Source organism: Ailuropoda melanoleuca, chromosome 11 (genome assembly GCF_002007445.2).
Source record: "Ailuropoda melanoleuca isolate Jingjing chromosome 11, ASM200744v2, whole genome shotgun sequence".
In the NCBI taxonomy this organism is placed as follows: domain Eukaryota; kingdom Metazoa; phylum Chordata; class Mammalia; order Carnivora; family Ursidae; genus Ailuropoda; species Ailuropoda melanoleuca.
In genome coordinates, this window is record NC_048228.1 from 81,345,714 (window position 1) to 81,364,852 (window position 19,139).

Consider the following 19,139-nt stretch of genomic DNA (forward strand, 5'->3'; position numbering starts at 1 on the left):
TATATATATTATATATATATATATATATAGATCTATTTCTGGGCTCTCTATTCTGTTCTATTGATCTATTTGCCTATTCTTTCACCAATACCACACTGTGCTGATTACTATATCTTTATAGTAAGTCTCGAAATCAGGTAGTGCCCCTCTTTCAACTCTGTTCTTCTCCTGTGTTGGCTATTCTGGGGGATCATCTCTTTTTGATTTCTTAAGTGACGTCGTAATTTTACCAACTTGTCTATTTTATTCTTATGTGTTATGACACATCTATTTCACAAATATTCTTGTATATGACTCACATATTACATTTGAACAAGATCATCTTAGAACCAATAACATTATGCAGAAATGGCATTTTTCATGAACAAAATGTTTTCCCATCTAACTCTAAAATATTTCTTATATAATATGGAGGAAGTTTTTATTTAATAAATTAATTTCACCTTTCATTACTATTAAGAAATCTTTTCTGGTTCATAATTAAATGACCCTCATCTTTTCCCAGAAATCATTCAGACATAAAGGAATGTAATGTAATAAAGACCTTTAATTCTTAATATTTAAGAATTGTTTTGGCATCAGCTAGTTTTTATCTTTTTGATTTTATGATGCATGATTGCTTCATTGTGTTCCTATTTCCATAGAAAATGTTCAACTATTTTCACCCTTTGATGAAAGAATGTTAAATAAACAGCTGGTATAGGGTCCCATTTTATTGTTTTATGTTCCACTGGATAGAGAAAATGCATCTACCATATCTATCACTAATAACAACAGAGAATTTTATAAAATACTAATTTAGCATTGTTAAAAGGTATAGAAGAATTACTAATACTATTTACATTTCCACAAAGTTATTCATTAATTTTTTAATTCATGCAATGTTTTTTGAGCACCTACTATGTTGTACTTGTGCTGAGGGATGCTAAATGTAAAAGAGAATTTAATAATACTGTAGTATGATATAGGATGTGCACAAAGAATGGGACTGACACAAAGAGAGAAAAAATCAATCCCTCCTGGAGATCTTAGAATGTCTTGACAGATAAGGAAAAAATTGAGCTACCACTTACAGAATAAACCAGAGTTCTTCACCTAAACATGATAAACAAAGGATTTTCTAGCAAAGAGAGCATATACTAGGGCAAAGAAAAGGAGAAGAAAAAAGAAATCCATATTTCAGCCAATTGAATTGATGACAAATGGCGATCTTCCCACTACATTGGAATGCTGGACAAAAATCTCTCTCTTTCTCACACACACAGAAACAAAGAGAGTAAAGTAGGGGAACTCAAAAGCCTAAAAGAAAGTCCCTTAGGTCTGGAAATAAACAAAATCTCAAAAAGCTAGGGGCTCCTGGGTCGCTCAGTTGGTTAAGCAGCTGCCTTTGGCTCAGGCCATGATCTCCAGGGCCTGGGATCGAGTCCTGCATGGGGCTCCCTGCTCACTAGGGAGTCTTCTTCTCCCTTTCCCTCTGCCGCTCCCCCTGCCCCAGCTTATGCTCACTCACTCTCTCTTTTAAATAAATAAATAAATAAATAAATAAATAAATAAATAAATAAATAAAATCTTTTAAAAAAGTCTCAAAAAACTAGAATTCTCTTCTCTCCCTAGGGAACATGAGCCACTGATTCTATGAATACTTCCACCCTCTTCAGTCTCCTCCACACACATACTCTGCCCCACCAACCATGCTTACACACCAGGTATGTGGGGGCTGGAGCTTAACATATTCTCAGGCATATTAGATACAGTCTCTAGCTATCAGCTAGAACTAACTCAGTCATTAAACTGGAATCTCAAAAGGGCAGCATTGTCCATGAAATGAGAAACAACAAAAACAACCAAACTCTCTTGGCACGTTGCTCAAGAAATCAACAAACATGCAAACCAGATCTGGGCAGGAGGGAAGGGGAGAAGAAAAATTGATCTGATTAAAAATCATAATCAATACTTGGAAATGAATTTCTAAGGATGGAACCAGCATTAAAGACAATGTACTAGATTACACCATGGTAACAGATAATAGTAAATATCATGCTAACAGGTAGGTGGTAGAATAATCTGAATGAAACCATAAAATGAGCATGTTTGCAATGATTAAAGGGATAAAGAAAGAAATAGAAAGCTTAATGAAAAACAGAGCATCTTGGAAAAAATATTTTTAAAATATAGCGATAGCCTTTTAGAAATGAGAACTACAATGAGTGAAATGAACAGTTGAAACAACTGATTTAAAAAATGGTAAAATATTTTAAAAATGTAAGATATATGACAAATCTAAGGAAATCACTTCAAATACAGCATAGAAGATATTTAAAAATGTTAAAGATTTATGTAAGACGAACAACAGTATGGATTATGCTTAACCCATTTATATTTATATCATCTTTTATCTATAACATGACCATGCTGTTTTCTTGTTTTTTTCTCTTATCCTTTGCCATATAAACTGTTCCTTTCTGCTCTTTGCTTTTATGAATGAGACTGAGGTGAGACTGATGTTATTCCTTTTTACTTAATCTGTTTCTGCTGAATGGATTGTTATAGAATTATGTTTTATTTAAATGTACATTTCAATGTTCCGTGTTATGCCTATGTACGCCTTTTTTTTTTTCCATAATTATGTCTAGCAGTCAATCAGCACTTTCTAAGTCAAGGCTTTAATCAAATCAGGAAATTAAATTCAACTATGCCTTTGATTATTGCTTCTTTTATAGTTGTTTTTGTTGCTACTTTGATGGTACCCATAATTATTAGGTGACATCACTTCAAATGATTCCTTATCATACCTTGGTCCCTTTTCATCTCTGTTTGTTATCTTTGTATCTCATCCTCTTGTTCTTGTCTTTTTCTGGTCTATCCTGATGGCTTTCTTCCTCTCAGAAAGTCTGCTTACTGACCACTCCTAAACTTCCAAAATAGATTTCCATAATACTCTCCAGGGAACTGTGATTCTCATTATTCAAGTTACTATGAAACGTCAAGACAATGTTCTCCTTCCTTATTTCTATAGTTTGTTTTTTGGTGGTTTTGTTTTGCTTTTGGAATCTTTTGGTTGTTTTTTTTTTTCCTCTAAGAAACCATGTAGGACCTTTTTCCTTAATCTTGAATGAATATTCATCCATACACTTCCAGTTTGGTAGCTGCTTGAATCTTTCTTAGATCTGGAGAGCAGATCATGTGCATAATTTAGAAATCAATTTTCAGTGTCTAATCCTTTTTACTGAGTATCATTTATCTGGATTACCATGTGTAATCTTCTACCTGATATAACTGGATTTTAAATGTTTTGAATCAATTAAGTGTATAAAAATATGCCACCATCAGCATGATTTCTACTAGGGCTCTTATTGTCTCTCTTCTGATCTCTATACTTGTGGGAATTTCATTTTTGACAATGAAAAATGCTGCCTCCAATTTCTCTCTGCACTCTGTCATTTCTGAGTGATGTGGAAGTATCACAAAAGAGGGGCGAAGGAACGCTGATGTAATCCGTTCCAAAAACGATATCTATGTATTACAGAGACTATGGCAATAGACAATCAGGGATGGACAAATTATTTTTCTATCATTTTCTTACAAATGGAGCTGCTTTGTTTTATGATGGAAAGTACATATCAGACACAAATTATTTTTATTAATCCTTTGCCATCTGTCCTCTATATACAGCAGAAATACCAGATTCTAGCAACCGGTTACTGGTAAAAATCCATTTTAAGGATTAAGTCCTTGTCTTTAAAAATATATATATGTATTTCAGGAAATATCTAAAAGAGAATGTCTTAATCTGTTAGACTGGTACATTTTAAATTGGAAGCTCCATGATATTTCTGGTTTTAAATCTTACTTTACCAAGATACACAGGAATGTGGATTAACTAAACTACCACTGAGATAGATAGATAGATCTATCGATCGATTGATCAAGTAGCAAAAGTATATATAACTGGAAGACATATATATTTTTATGTTCTCTCTCACTTATCTAACGTGGGGGAGAGTTTAATTTCTTCTCCCAGCTATAACCTAATATTCTACTGTTGCCAGCTCCCTAAATTGCAAACATGGTGGGAAAGGGCACATAATTCACTTCTTAATTTCCAGCCTTGCAGCCTCAAACTGAATGAATGATGGCTACACAGAGTCATGAGTAGGTCTAGAGATGTGTGTGTGCATTCAAGATGGCACCACTTGGTAGATGTAGATATTTGTACAAGTTCTTGACCTCATTGAGTTTCAGTCTTCTCGCTAATAAAATGAAAATAAGATGGTGGGGAGATTGGATAAGAGGATATACACAGGAAGCCTGGCACACAGTAGCTTCTCAATTAATAGTAGTTAGCATTTCAATTAAGTGTCTGAAGTTGTTTCTCCCTCTTCCAGTTTTTCAGAGGGGAAAAAAAAAAAACAAAAACTTTTCCTTCAGAACTGAAGGATTGAAAAGTTCCCTTCTACCTTTTTCATTAGGGAAAGAAAATAAGTATTAAATGAAAGAATAGGAATTAAGATCGGGATTATTCTGGGTATGCTGTTTGTTGTGAGCATGTCCTGTCGAATTTCATTTCTGGCTAGTAACTCAATATGTATATTTGTCTTACTGGTAGGGATTTTGTTTAATTATAAAAATAGGAAAGAATCTACCCACACAGCAAATACAGACTCAAATTTAATTTGTTTTAGGAAAGTCCGGGTTAATCTTTTTCCTACATTAACAAAACACTCAAAAAATATAGAAATTAAAATCACTATACCACGTCTTTATAAGTAACCATATCATAATTTCTTTGAAAGCAAGGATTAATTTCACATCTTCTGTATCAACCTTATCACATACCGTATGTTCAGGCCCATTACAGCTAAAATCATTACCTTTTGTGGATCCACAATATTTTATTTCTAATTAAAATGTTTCATAATATTTCAAAACTGATATTCAAATATGGGACATCAAATAACATTTTTCATTTATTTACATTTCTTTATCATCAAGTCAGTCAGAGATACTAGGATTTAACTCACCGGCTGAGGTATAAAGGTATGATCCTGTTTGATGTGGCACTAACTGTTCTTTTATGATCTATCTCAGACCCAAGAGTCTTTTTATCAGGGTGTGGAGAACAAGGTAGGAATACAGTGACTGGCTTCTGGAAAGGATGTATTGATGGGTGTTTAACATGTATCAGAGGGCTTGTGGATACCACTGGGTAGGAAGTATCTTGCTGTGTTTTTAAATATGCCACCAAGGATGGGTCAACTGGTTGGACCTAAACAAGGAAAAAATGAATCTATTCATATATTTTAATAGCAAAAGATGCAACGTACCAGCACATTTCTAAGCCAAGCCATTTCCGAAAATTTGATAGAACCTAGTTCTATACATTTCTTTATGCGTTGTTGACTAGAATCAACACTGCATTAATTTATTAAAAACACAGCATTTGGTCCCCCTTTTACAAGGTCTGTCTGAAATCTAGGTTCCCTGTCCTATGTCATAAATAACTGAGAAACACTCTTAATTGTAGGCAACAAAACGACCTAGAAAACAAAATAGACATTTTACATAATTTCTAATTAGAACTGTTGTTAGATCAAGTGATCTTCAGAAACTATAAAAACAAGACTATATTTATTTATTTCTTCTCCCATAATAATGGCTAATAAAAATAGCGAGCATAATTCTAAAATTTCAAAGTTTATGAAAAATATTTATGAATAAATTGCTCATAATATGTTTTTTCCCCTAGTTTTTCTTCTTTGCTAACCACTTACAATAACTGGGAGAAACAGGAGAGCATGGGGGAGAGTTAAGGCTGCAAGGACAGGAAATATTGAGAAAGCGTATCTTCTCAAATGTACAATGATGCTCCATTATATCTTATGTATACCTTGCAAATAGTGTTTGTCTATATGAAATCTGCATTTCAAAAAAGGGCTGTTATTAAATATAACACAATATTCATAATTATAAATATTTTAATTAATTAGCCTCCTGTTTGCCATCCTCTCAAATGCAAACCTTGACTCATATGAATGTCCCAATATCTGGCATCAGTTTTATCGTAGCTACTCGACATATGTTTTTGTCAATAAATATCATTAAGAAACACACACACACAAAAGTAGCTAAGAAAGCTTTCAAATAAAGTAGGGATTTATTTTGGAATGAGATTCACTATGCTCTAAATCATCACTTTATCACTGGTTAACACCGTATGTTAGGTCGTTAAAAGTATAAGAGAAGAATTCATTTACTGATATATTAAATAGTTGTACCTTCTTTATCCTTTTTGGACCATGTGTGTTGACCCACAAAATCTACGAGAAGAAACTCACCAGCTTTCAATATTTACCTTTAATTGTACCAGCACTGGTGAGCCGAAAACTCCTGGAGGGTAATTTAAAGACACTCGGGAATCCATGCTTGGCTTAAGAGTAAGGCCTTTCTTTGTTACCATGAAGGACTCTTTCTTTAAACAAGACACAACAGAAAAGATACCCAATTTGTACACTTTCACTTCGGCACAGGTGCCCTGTATGAATTGAAGACGGGAAAGGACATTAACACAGCGCTGTTCTGGGAGTGTCTGCTGAACACACTCTATCTGCTGACCCTGTAATCTCCCACAGCTGGGAAAGATTTCCTTAGCTCCGAAGGGACGGTCATCTCATGAGATGAAGTCGAAGTAGATATTAGTTCCTCAATTTTGAACGAAATGATAGAAAAGAGAGAAATAAGTATGTTTTTAAATTTAAATTAAATTCCACCCAAAATGTATAGTGAATGGACAATCACATTTAGTGTTCTCACAAATGTTAACTGTTTTTGGAATCCTGTCTTCCTGTACCAGAATAAACTTTAATATTGGCCTTTATCCAGAAAATTCAACACTGTTTTAGGGAATTCCAAATGTCATCATTTGGGGAGTTTATGCAAAAGCTAGAGCACCTGTTCTGTCAGCAGATTCTTCCTTCTGACAACTCACAATCTCTTAGTAAAGTCATTTTCTCTATTTCTCTCCTACGTGCAGTGGGACCAGATGACTGAAGAGAGATATTTGTGTTTCATTTTTATATAGTGACATTTAAATTTGTAATGCATATATGCAGGCTTGTATTCAAGATTTTTAATCACACAAAAAAGGAACTGAGTACATAAAGGAAAACAAAATTATCTACTCGTATAATCACCAAAGCTTAAAATGAAGAGGAAGACTTGAAAGTCATCTGGTCTATTCATGTCTCCCCAAACACCAGCCCGGCTCCGCCCCAGCGGGAGTGGATAATCACGCAGACACACAGACAAACATTTCAGGCACAATCACAATGGAGACTAATCTATCATGTGAAAACTGACTAAGGAAGACATTTCACAATATCACTTCAGGAATCCATCGCTGGGAAAATTCAGGGCGTGATGAATGTAATTAATTGGCTGAAGGGAAAATGGTGAGAGGTAAGAAAGAAAGTCTTCCCGGACCTGATAGTGGGTTGTGCATTTAGAGCACATTTGGCAGATGCTGGCAACCGGAAGTGTTTTTAAGAAGGGGAGTGTCATGAACAGAACTCTGGTGATGGTTTGTTTATCTGACCCCAGAATTAGAATTCTTAGATGTCATATGTACCACATGAAATTTTGGAAGGAATCCAGAGTTTAAAAATTTTTGAGCTAAAAATAGGAATAACTACCATTAGAAAACTATGAAAAGTATATGCTTTTATATTTTCCAGTAGACAATGGTCCTCTTATTCTGTTTTCTGTTTTGCTCTGATGATCCATTTACAAAACATCTTGCTGCCCATTTTGTGAAAGTCACACGCACTGTCAACAGTTTTTGCTTTTATGATGAAAGTCACACAGATTGGTCAAGATTAAAAAGCCACAGTCAAGGGCAATGAGGACCAGGCTATTATATATACAGGGTTCCTAGACTAAATATAAAATATCCTGGTGACATGAATTAGAATAAATAATTAGAACAGGCTTAGCTTTCATATTCTGTATAACCTTGTTTGTAACTCAGAAAAGACACAAATCAGAGAAAGAAGAGATATATTATAAAGAATTTCTTATTTAGTGGAATTTAAAAATATTTATTCCTTGCCCTCTCTTCAAATAATGACAACTGACATGAAGCAAAAAAGACAAATATTCTGTTTAAAAATAAATTCAGTGGCCCACAGAAGAATTTTTAACCTTAGTTCCCATCAACTCTATGCTAAGTTTAATAACTGTTATAAACTTGTCCTCAAAACATATGAATTTGTGACCACAGAGAAACTCAGAATTATTACAATTAAGTCTACCATGAAAAATGGTAATTATTAACTACTAACCCGTGTTAGTAGTTCCCTTTTGTCTTTGTAAGTGCATTTATTCATTTAATCCCTATGACTCTATCAGGTAGACACTATTATTGTATTTATTTTTCAGATAAAGAAATTGAGTCATGGCAAGGTTACATAATTAACCCGCACTAACATAGCACGGAAGTACAGCAACCAGATTTGACACCCAGCTAATCTTCCTCCACAACCCACATCCTAACTACCACATGTACCGTCTTCTGTGTATGAACAAAACACAATTTATAGACTTAAAAACTACCTCAAGACACACACACACACACACAATTGTTCATCTTTTTTTTTTTTTTTACATATTTTCCCAACTCATGAATGATAAAAAATAAAGCTAGTATTACCTGGGGCTTCCAACATTCTTAAATTTAGACAGAGGTCCATCCCACTTAAATGTTAGTCTAATGCTAATCCAAAGCATGAAGCTAATTAAAGCATGATTTTGATGTTGTTTCCCAGGTGAAAATACAACATTTGCTGGGTCCTAGACCCAAGTTCTTCATTCCTAAGTTTGGCCAGTAATTTCTGTTCTTTGATCATAAAGATCAAAAGATAGCAAAAAATTCGTGAATTCACTGGCATTAATCTAATCAACCCTCCCATTTGTTATCAACAGAGCACTTATATCCATACACAATCTGGTAATCTGAATAATATTTAGTAGAGCAGTCAAACAGCAAATATAGACGTAGCCAAGGATTGACCAACCTTGTAAGTTCCTCTCATTCCTTCCAGTGAATTTGGGGTTAGGTAACTTGATTGAAGGTTTATGTCAGACACTTTCACCATGATGTCTCTGTAATTTCCCCTGTAACGTGCAGTAAAGGGAATTGCAATGCATATTGGAAATGGAATTTTTTTTTCCATATCTGAGCATTCAACAGCGATGACATTACTGACCAACTCTTCATTATCATTCACTATTAAAGAACTCATGCTGTTAATGACCCGGCATTCTAGATGTTGTAGAATGTATGATGGTGCTGTAATATAACAAGACACTTGAGGGTTGCTATCACTCAGCATATCAAAATACCTGCAGGAAAAAAAAAATACACAGTTTTTCCAATTAGTTGATTTATGTACTGTATGGCTAAATGCAAAAGAGAGGGAAGCAAACCACAAGAGACTCGTAACTATAGAGAACAAACTGAGGTTAATGGAGGGCAGTGAGCAGGGGATGGACTAAATGGATGATGGGTGTTAAAGAGGGCACTTGTGAAGAGCACTGGGTGTTGAATATAAGTGATGAGTCACTAAATTCTACTCCTGAAACCAATATTACACTATATGTTAACTAACTAGAATTTAAATTAAAAATTTTTTAAAAATAAATTAAATAAACTATAAAACAAATATAAATAAATAAACAAATAAGCAAGCAAGCAAGCATGCACAGGCTCTAAAGTCACATTGTCTTGGTGTGAATCCCAACTCTTCCACTTACTAACTCTGTAACCTTTAGCAAGATACTGAACCTCTCTGTGCCTCAGTTTATACAACTTCAAAATTATAATAAAATAATACTTGTTTCCTAAGAAGACTGTGAGAATTTTTTTTTAAAGATTTTATTTATTTATTTGACAGAGAGAGAGACAGCCAGAAAGAGAGGGAACACAAGCAGGGGGAGTGGGAGAGGAAGAAGCAGGCTCCCAGCGGAGCAGGGAGCCCGATACGGGGCTTGATCCCAGAATCCTGGGATCAGGCCCTGAGCCGAAGGCAGACGCTTAATGACTGAGCCACCCAGGCACTCCAAGGCTGTGAGAATTAAATAAACTAGTATATGTCAAATAATTAAAAAGCTATGCCTGGCACATAGTAGGTATTATGTATATGAGCTATTATTACTATTGTTACTATTGACATTACTATTATTATTTAGGTGGTTGATTTCTCCGTTTTGTTTGCTTTACAATATGAATCTGAAGATTGCTAATGCTTCTTGATAAGCCAAATTCTAATACCTGAATCATTTACTAAATTTTGAGGAAAGGGGATAAATACATATCTGGCATTGGAATTATCCAAGCACATGATATCGAATGATGTTTATTATGTTTTTTAGAAAATCTGAGAAAGGTACAAAAGTACTGTGAACTTATGACTAAGCAAGATAATTAGAAACAAAATATTTACAATCCTGAAGAATCAATACAAAAACTTATTTTGACCATTTGTTGTACTCTCGCTTTTTATAACCATCACCTTTGCCAAAGCTTTTAGAGTCTTAAACATTTGAATTCAAATTTGAGATCAATCGTTATTTGTTTGAACTTAAACAACAATAATTATTATTAAAATACCCAATATTTTAGCTCTATGGACCAGATTTTAGGTTACACATTGTTTCATTTTTTTTTTAAATTTTGTTATTGTTCAGTAATCTCTATATCCAACATGGGGCTTGAACTCGCAACCCCTAAATTAAGGGTCACATGTTCTACTGACTGAGCCAGCCAGGTGTCCCCACATTATTTCATTTAATCCAAATATCCTCAAGTCATTCTAAAGCACTGGCTTCTTTATCCATTACAAACTGAAACTAATACCTAATCCACAATAGTGTGAAGATGGAATGAGATAAAATATTTCAACTTCTTTTTAAACTTCTTATAGTAGGGGGTTAGCATAAATTGCATGCTCAATAAGTTAGAACTCTACATTAAAATTACCAACCTGAATTTCTCCTCTTCTCATTTCTTGTCAGTGAAATGACTGAAATATTGGCAATGTCAGAGATAAATGAGAGGATCAATATAAAATTGAGCATTAATACCCAGTTCTAGGATAATCAGATTTTAACTATTTTTTCAATTATTAGTAAATTGAATTTTATAATTCCCTTTAACATAGATATCTTTAAAAATGTTGTAATTGCAGAGAAGTTCATTTATTTATATTTATAATTCTGAACCTGTGAAGTTGGAATGAAAATTACCCAGTACATTGGCTTGTTTGTATATTCTCTGATGATGGTACTTCAGAAAATGAGAAACAATTTCTGAATTGTTTAATAGACAATACAGTGACCCAGCCTTGTATAACTTCAAAAATGACTTTCTCTGTGCCTTGGAAACTATCTGCATACACTCTTCTAAAAGACTGACAGATGAAGTGAGGAAAGAGACCCATAAATGCTTCCGTTTCCTCTAGCCTTAGTCAAATAGGTCTAGTCTGGCAGCTAAAGTAATCAGATTGGTTTGTGTTACTCTTGTGTCCCTTTGAGTCTATATACACTAGGACAATGCACTAGAAGAGATAGGTTTCTTACAGAAAGCTATTGAGGGAGGAATCACAACAGATTCCCAGTGAGATTTTGCTTATGACATACATATTTTAAGTGGCCTGATGGTTTCCTAGCCTGAAGGATTGAAAGGAGTAGTCATCTTTATAAATATGCAAGTCAAGCACAATTGGTTTGGATGCTACAAAGAGGAAATCACCAATGAGGGAACACCTAAGGGAGGTGTTGGAGGGAGTGGTTCAGCAGTGACTCACTAGTTTGAGTCATTTCTGAATGTGAGAATATGAAGTGTTAATGTTTTTCTCAAGTGAAATGGGCAACCACATATTAACTAACTTAATAGTTGTTTTGTAGGGGCAGTAATTCTTTAAAATTAGGGGGCTATCAAGCATTGAAAGTACTTCCATGACGTCTATAAAATTCATTAGATTCTCAACCCTGTAGGGACCTCTCAGCTAATCTAACTCAACCTCTTAATTTTATTAATGAGATAACTAAGGTTAAAATAGCAAAATGATTTGCTTGAGATTGAAGACTGAGTTGTGGTGCTGTCCTGGAAATGGTATTATACACCTGAAAAGAACATCACACATCATGGCAGAAAGGGGTTAAGTGAAGGTTGGAAGTATGTGAGGGGTAGAGAAAGTGAAGTTTGTTGAGAGTGAAATCAATTACAAACTCACATTTAGCTCAGCGTGAACATCTGCAAAGTAGTGTGGTGCTAGGCCCTTTACATGACTTTCTCATTTGACCTTACCAAATAATCCCAGGAAGTATATATTATTTCTACAAAAAAGAATATAGGGCTAAGAAATGAAGTAAGTTGCCCAGGGTCACAAAGCTAGTATGTAAAAGAACAAGAGATAAAATTTAAGTCTGTCTGATTCCCAAAGCAATGATTTTTTTTTTTTTCATTATTCCCCATTGCCTTCTAAGGGTGTGATCTTCGCAGGAAAACTATGGCTGTGAATATTTTATTTTATTTGGACAAATAGGGATTATTATCCCCTTGTATAAGGGAGATAATTTATGAAGTATATTTGTCAATGTCAACTTTTTTTTTTTTAAAGTCAGGGGCTCTTTGAGAATCTGATAAAAGCTCTGGACCATCTTCAAGGAGATAAAATAGGTATGAAAATATACACTCAGTTTTAAAACCTGCCTAAAGCTTAGCCATGCCCCCTAGCGTCTACAGACACAGGTTAAGAATTTATAACTTATAAATAAAATAAATGTAAGAATTTATTTGAGGATATAGTTAAAATAAATCTGAGGCTGGAAAATGCTTTTTTATTATTTGAACTCTCCACAGCCTCCTAGTTTTTTTCTTATTATAATTGAAAGAGTAGTGATTTAGACGAGTGTTCATGTTCTGGACAATTGTTCATTTAAACTACTTTCTTCTATTGGATCCCTCTGTTTAAAGAAACATTTAGTGTTTGTTTCCTAAAATTATAAAAAAAATATTAGTAATAGCAGTCATATAATTTTACTGGGAGTAATTTAAACTGAATTATTGATTAACAATATCTTTTGGAGATCTCAAATGGAAATATAAAATCCTAGTCATATGTAAATACTATGTATAATAACTACAGAAACACACATATCAGCAGGCATATACAAGCACCTCTCATATTACATTTACTTACTCCTTTTCCATTATGTTACTTTTTTGCTTTAGACTCTCTGAGTCATTGGAAAGAAGACTATTCAGATACTTGCTGGAGATATCACATGCTGTTGAGGATGTGGTAATCTCTTCTCTTTGGCTTTCTGAGGTCTCTTGAATTTCTCTTTCTGTTGTCTGAATTATGTCATGCATCTCTTCCCTGTTGCCATTTATGTTCTCAACAGTCATGTGTTCTGTTTGTTTATCATCTTCATTTTCAGCATTATCTGGGAACATTTTGTTCTGTGACTCCCCTTGCTCTGGTACATCTCCATTCAATGAGGTATTATGTTTTTTTCCCACTAATTCTGAACTCATATGTGCTTTATTTTTTTTTAACTGGACCTGGTTTGTATAAGGACTTTGCTCTCCATTTGTGGGAGAAACAGTAGCTGTTTCTATGACATTTTGTTCCCCTCTTGCAGCAATGTCTGCTGCTTTGATATCGTGAATGGTGGACATTGTCTGCAGTGGGGTACATTCATCATGCATGCCGCATAAATTACACATCTCTTTTTCTTCTTTCTTTAGAAGTGTAGCAGTGCTCCCCAAATATTCATTTATTTTCATGAGGCAGCCTATGAAAGTAGAGATTTCTGCACACACACAGACACATAAAAAGAACAAAATACAAAACTGAATCAAATTATATTTCTCTACTTACATCTAATGAGGTATGGCAAGATAACCTTAGAAACTTACCAAGGCACTTAGCAGGCATTTAAGCCTTCTTCCTCCTGAAGAAGAAGTCGTTTGTACAACTGTCACTCTTTTAACACATTTAGGAATTGGGGACAAATTGCTTCTTACTGTAGTGGCAAAGAATAAGGCTAATCCCTCCTGCTCATAAAAATGCTTTGAATATTTGAAGGCAGACACCATGATCCCGACACCCATAAAACTTGTTGATTGAAGTCAACAGCTCTCTCAATAATTCCTTGATGTTTTACTATGATTTTGAGAATTATTCCTTCTCCTTTGAATGTACTATATCATTTATCAATGATCCACTTATAATTATTTGCCTAAAATTGAGCAGAACACTTCAGATGAGCCTTGGGTAGCCGGCATACCATAGCTACATTATTCCTACTGCCTAAAGCTTAGCCTACTGGTGCCGATGCTATATTTTTGGGGTGTTTTGTTGGCTGCTATGAGAATTAAGTTAGGTTTACACTATTCCTCCTGCTGAGCTTGTGATCATTTACAATTTTCAAATTAGCCTTCCAAAAAATAGCTCTAATTTTACGAGTTCTGATTCTCTGATTAAAATGTGCACTGGCAACTCAAAGGCTGCTAAACCAAGTCAAGCCTTTTCACTCTGGTGTAGACCCTTCCCATGATCTGATCTGAAAGAATCTCTCACTTCATCCCCATGTCCTAGCATTCTCTTCTTTCCATCCTTCCTCTGAGGTTACAGCTCACAGCTGAGGTCATCTGATCACTTCTTGCAGGCCTGGCAACTCTCCAATCTTTAGAATTCAATTCTGAACTAAGGAATATATAATTTATAGCCCCATTGGTCAGTATTTTAAGAATCATCCTTAAAGCATCCTTTTACGATTCTGAGTTTATTTGGGGGCTCCAATTTTGACAACTTGTGTTTTCGTCTTGTACCTAAGACCATCTTTATTTTGATCTCCTGTTCTAGTAGCTGTGCCCTTATCATTTTCCATGAATAAGTATTTGTTTCAATATGTTGCCTAGGACCATATTCAATTCTGTCCAGAGACGAGAGTCCCAGCTACAAGCTCCAGCTTCTATTGTCTGGGTCGTGCTGCCTTTGGGCAGATTTCCCTGATGCCTACCAACCACCCCCTAGATAATTTCTTCCTGCCATACTTCTCAGCATCCATAATTGGGACTATTCCCAAGAATCTGCTCCCCTCCTAATGTATGTGGAAGGGGGTCTAATTCTATAGCCCAGCCCGGTCTTTCTAGCATTTTTACAGTAATTGGTTCAAGTTCAAATAATTCTACAGATAGAATATCATAATCCAGTGTAGAAAAACTACTTGTTTTACCTCAAACTAGGGATATTTTCCTACCTTTAATCTTGGATCCTGCTAATAATACCCTTGCCTGGAATGCTCTTTTAAGATTCCTAATTTCTAGCTGCATAAACCCAATTCATTACTTAAGTTTCAGTTTAAATACACTTGATCTACAAGATTCCCTATTTTCTACTGTAAAAGTGGAATCTTACCTGCTTGTGAAGTCTTAATGTACTTCCTTTGTATGTCTTTAATGGAACTAGCCTTAATGTCCCTTGCATTACTGTGCATTTGTCTTACCTTATTCCCCCTAATATATTGTTAGTCCCTTGTGGACAAGGCTCTATCTTAGCCTTCTTTGCACGCTCCTTCGTACATCTCAAAGTGACTACCCAATCAACATTTCTTAGAGAAGGAATCAATAAAAGAAATACTTGCCTTGTCTCCAGATACATTGATTCTCCTTGTCAAGCAGTACATACAGCCGCTGGCAGGTAGAGTGCAGAGTGCCTGCCGTGTGCTCCAAGAGTTGGTGAAGGGCCCCACTGAGCTCTTGACCCAGAAAGACCACTGTGGCTATCCAAGTGGCCCCACCAGACCCTTCACAAGGGTTATCACCCAGGAGGGCCTGCTTTAGCATCAGGTTTTGTCTCCAAATCTGTTTCAATATCTGGCCTAGTTTACCTGAGCCCATGTCCTCTGAATCCATTTATGTTCCAAGGGTGGGATGCTTCTTTTCTGCCAGCAAAGCCTAAAGGTTTAGCAAATTCAAACTTGGCGATGTTACTTCGCTTAAAATCTAGGAGATGATCCAAGTGAGCCAGCCAAGCACTTTCTCGCAGTAGAATAGTTTATTCAGCTTCTTGTTGACCAGTGAAAAGTTACTAGGTGACCAAAGGAGGGGCGTTCCCACACCCTGGGTGCCATTGTGTACAGAATAGATTAATCACAGGGATAGAACTAGCTCACACAGTCCCCCTCGCCGTGTAAGTTTTACACATTCAATATGTAATTGAAAAACTCAAGTTTTGAAGCAACAAAATATAGATACTGTGGTAGGATGAGAACTTTATTAGTCAGATGTAAGCTGTTTAACAATATTGCCAACGAGATTCCTATGTGATATGTAAAAATACTTATGAATGAAATAGTGTGATGTTTGAATTGCTGCAAATCAATCTGGGGGAGTGGGAGTGGTGTACAGATACATGAAGATGTGATGTTACTTGTTGAAGCTGGATATAGTTACATGCAGGGTGTTTACAATTCTAATTAGCATATATTTATAACTTTTTATAATAAAGAGTTTAAAAAAAATTCTCTGCTGGAGCAAGTGTGTTACCATTGGTTAGAGAAGTCTAATTAGTACCTTCCTATAGGCAAGTCTTCAGGGAGATTGAGATAGGTGCTTGGATTCTTTATTCTGTGATAATTTCTGTCTAATTAGATAAAAATGCCCCTTCACTAAAATAAAGCAAACCTGAAGAGTGACTTTCTCTGAACTAGCAAGGACCCTTCAGCACGTATAATTAAAAATCTAATGTAACAAGTTCTCATCACCACTGGCCGCTCAGTTGGCATGTTATGCATGAGTCCATTGCAACATAGGACTTGATACGGGAGAACCTGGGAGGGTGTGGGGGAACCCAGGACAGCCTGTTTCCTCCCCTCCAACTCCACACCCCCCCCCGCCCCCGATAAGGGAGAACACAGCCCCGCAGGGAGAGGGCAGTACATTTCACAGGGACCCCTGTTCTCTCAGAGGTACTAGATGAAGTGAAAGCTCTCCAAAGGGGGGGCCAGACTGCCTCCTCCCACAGCCATAGCACTACCTCACCTACCACGGGGGTTCTTAGAGCCGCGCTCCTGGCACCTGGAAGACAAGATAGGGAATAAAGACCCAGTGAATCAAGAATGAACACCACAGGTCTAAATACTGCCCCAGCTGCCTGTGGTTTCAAGAGTCTGCAGGAAAAGGAAAGGAGCAGTATGCCTCATGGTGCCAGGTTGGTGGTGGAAGTGGGGGTCAGTGAACCTCTGTTCACCGAAAAGGAGATTTTCTTTTTCTTTTGAGATATGAGTTCATACCACATCATGGATCACGTTGTTTTAATATTTTTTCACCTTCTTCTCAATGCTAAACACTTTCTGGTTCAATTTTCTTTCCTTTTTTCTTTTCCTTTGATTCCTGAAATAAGTATTTGATTCTCGGTAATGGTGTATAGAATGGCTTTAATTCAGTGTCATTTCTGAAAACTTTCTATAGCACTTACTGTGGGCTGGGCACTAAGTGCTGGGAATAGGGCCTTTTAGGACTTGAGAGAGAGGCAGACACATAACAGTTTAGACAGTGCAGCTCAGCCTGTGTTGAGAAGTAGAGAAAAATAGAAATCAAAAGGTCACAAAAGCTGTGAGGAGTAGAAAAATAATTCCAGTTAGAGGCCTGGGAAGTGTTTGGATTGGGAGCTAAAGGACGATCTGGATTTGAGCAGGATAGACAATAGGGAAAAGGCACATCCCGGCATCAGAAATAATCACATGATCAAAGGCATGAAGGCATGAAATGATCCAGCATGATCAAAAATGGGAAAGCATGGCTTTAGAGGAAGATTCAGTAAGGAGTCAGAGGAAGTGACAGAGGTCTAATAATTGAGAAGAGTCAGGAAGAGAAGTTGGAATTCTGTTTGGCAGACAAAAGAGAGAAATTAAATATTTTTAAACCAAGTTAAAATATGACCAAAGCTGCACTGTGGATAGTTTAGATGGTAGAGACCCTAGAGGGAGAAGGCTTGAGGGCACACGTTGGAATAGCAACAGTGCAGCCAAGGGAAGAGGATGCTGTGAGAGGGGGTTTGCTGTCAAGTGACTAGAACTTACTAAATCATTAGTTAGCGGGACAGCAATAGAGAGCATTGAAAATCCATTCATTCATTTATTTGAGAAATATTTATTGGCTCTTGGTGCAAGAACTGTGCTTAGTGGTAGAATGTGACTAAAATTTTTAGCTTTGATGACTGAATAGATGGTAAAAAAAATTCATTTAATTAAGGAACTTAGGAAACAAGAGACTTGATGGGAAGATAATTGGATTAATTTGGTATTTGTGGAGTTTGAGATAGCTTAGGACAGTTCTTTGAAATGTACTAGAAATTAAGAGGGAAAGTTAGAATAATTTTGGCATATTTGAATGTCATCGGCAAACGGCCAATGAATGAATCTGTGGAAATAGAAGAGATCAATGGAGATTTATACCAGGCACATGTTAAGTGTTGACTAGAACTGATAGTCAAATGCTGAACATTGGACCAATCCACATTTTTTTCCCTTCTAAATATGTGGGAAAATTCTTTCTCAGGGCAGGGGGATAAAAAGCAAACAAACAAACAAAAAAAAAAAAACCCCCAACGTTTCTCTTTAGCCTCGTTGACATTTGCTATCCTCAAGTCCAAACTTGTTCTCTGTCTGGCTTCCCAAGAACATGTAATATTTGCAAAGTCAGACCTACCACAGGCCATGCTACATTTACTGTTCAAACAAGCACCTGCATGTTCCTGCCTCTTGTTTTCGATGAATTGATGTCACTAACCATGGAAAGAACTGACATTTGCCATCAAGATTTGTGACACCCACAGACATGAACTGCAAAAATTCATCTGGAGGGTTTGACATTTGATTAGCACCTTCATTGTGGCTACTAGTTATTATCACTACGGAGACTTCCTTTTACTTTTCTTTCCTGAGAACTCTTTGCTTCCACTGACGTTAAAGAAACTCCTATGCAGTTGTGAATTCATACAAAACATTCAGGGGTTGGAAAGCAACAGCTCTGAACGTTAAAAGCATCACAGGAGGGGCGCCTGGGTGGCGCA

The 19,139-nt window shown here is 36.0% G+C and overlaps 1 protein-coding gene across 2 annotated transcripts in view; it reads right to left on the reverse strand.

Annotated features, from left to right (window-relative positions):
• Positions 1-16,511, reverse strand: part of DTHD1 (death domain containing 1) — a 66,215-nt gene extending 49,704 nt beyond the window's left edge. The window contains exons 1-5 of one of the 2 annotated variants that reach the window (XM_034672294.1): positions 15,709-16,511; positions 13,257-13,872; positions 9,069-9,396; positions 6,353-6,532; positions 5,022-5,266 (exon numbers count right to left, since the gene is read on the reverse strand). In XM_034672294.1, the coding sequence (XP_034528185.1) occupies positions 5,022-5,266; positions 6,353-6,532; positions 9,069-9,396; positions 13,257-13,872; positions 15,709-15,979 (1,640 nt within the window). In that variant the 5' untranslated portion in view covers positions 15,980-16,511. Of the gene's footprint in view, positions 1-5,021; positions 5,267-6,352; positions 6,533-9,068; positions 9,397-13,256; positions 13,873-13,978; positions 14,020-15,708 lie in introns of those variants that run through there. The other variant, XM_011236985.3, reaches the window with a different exon arrangement.
• Between the last annotated feature and the right edge of the window lie 2,628 nt (positions 16,512-19,139).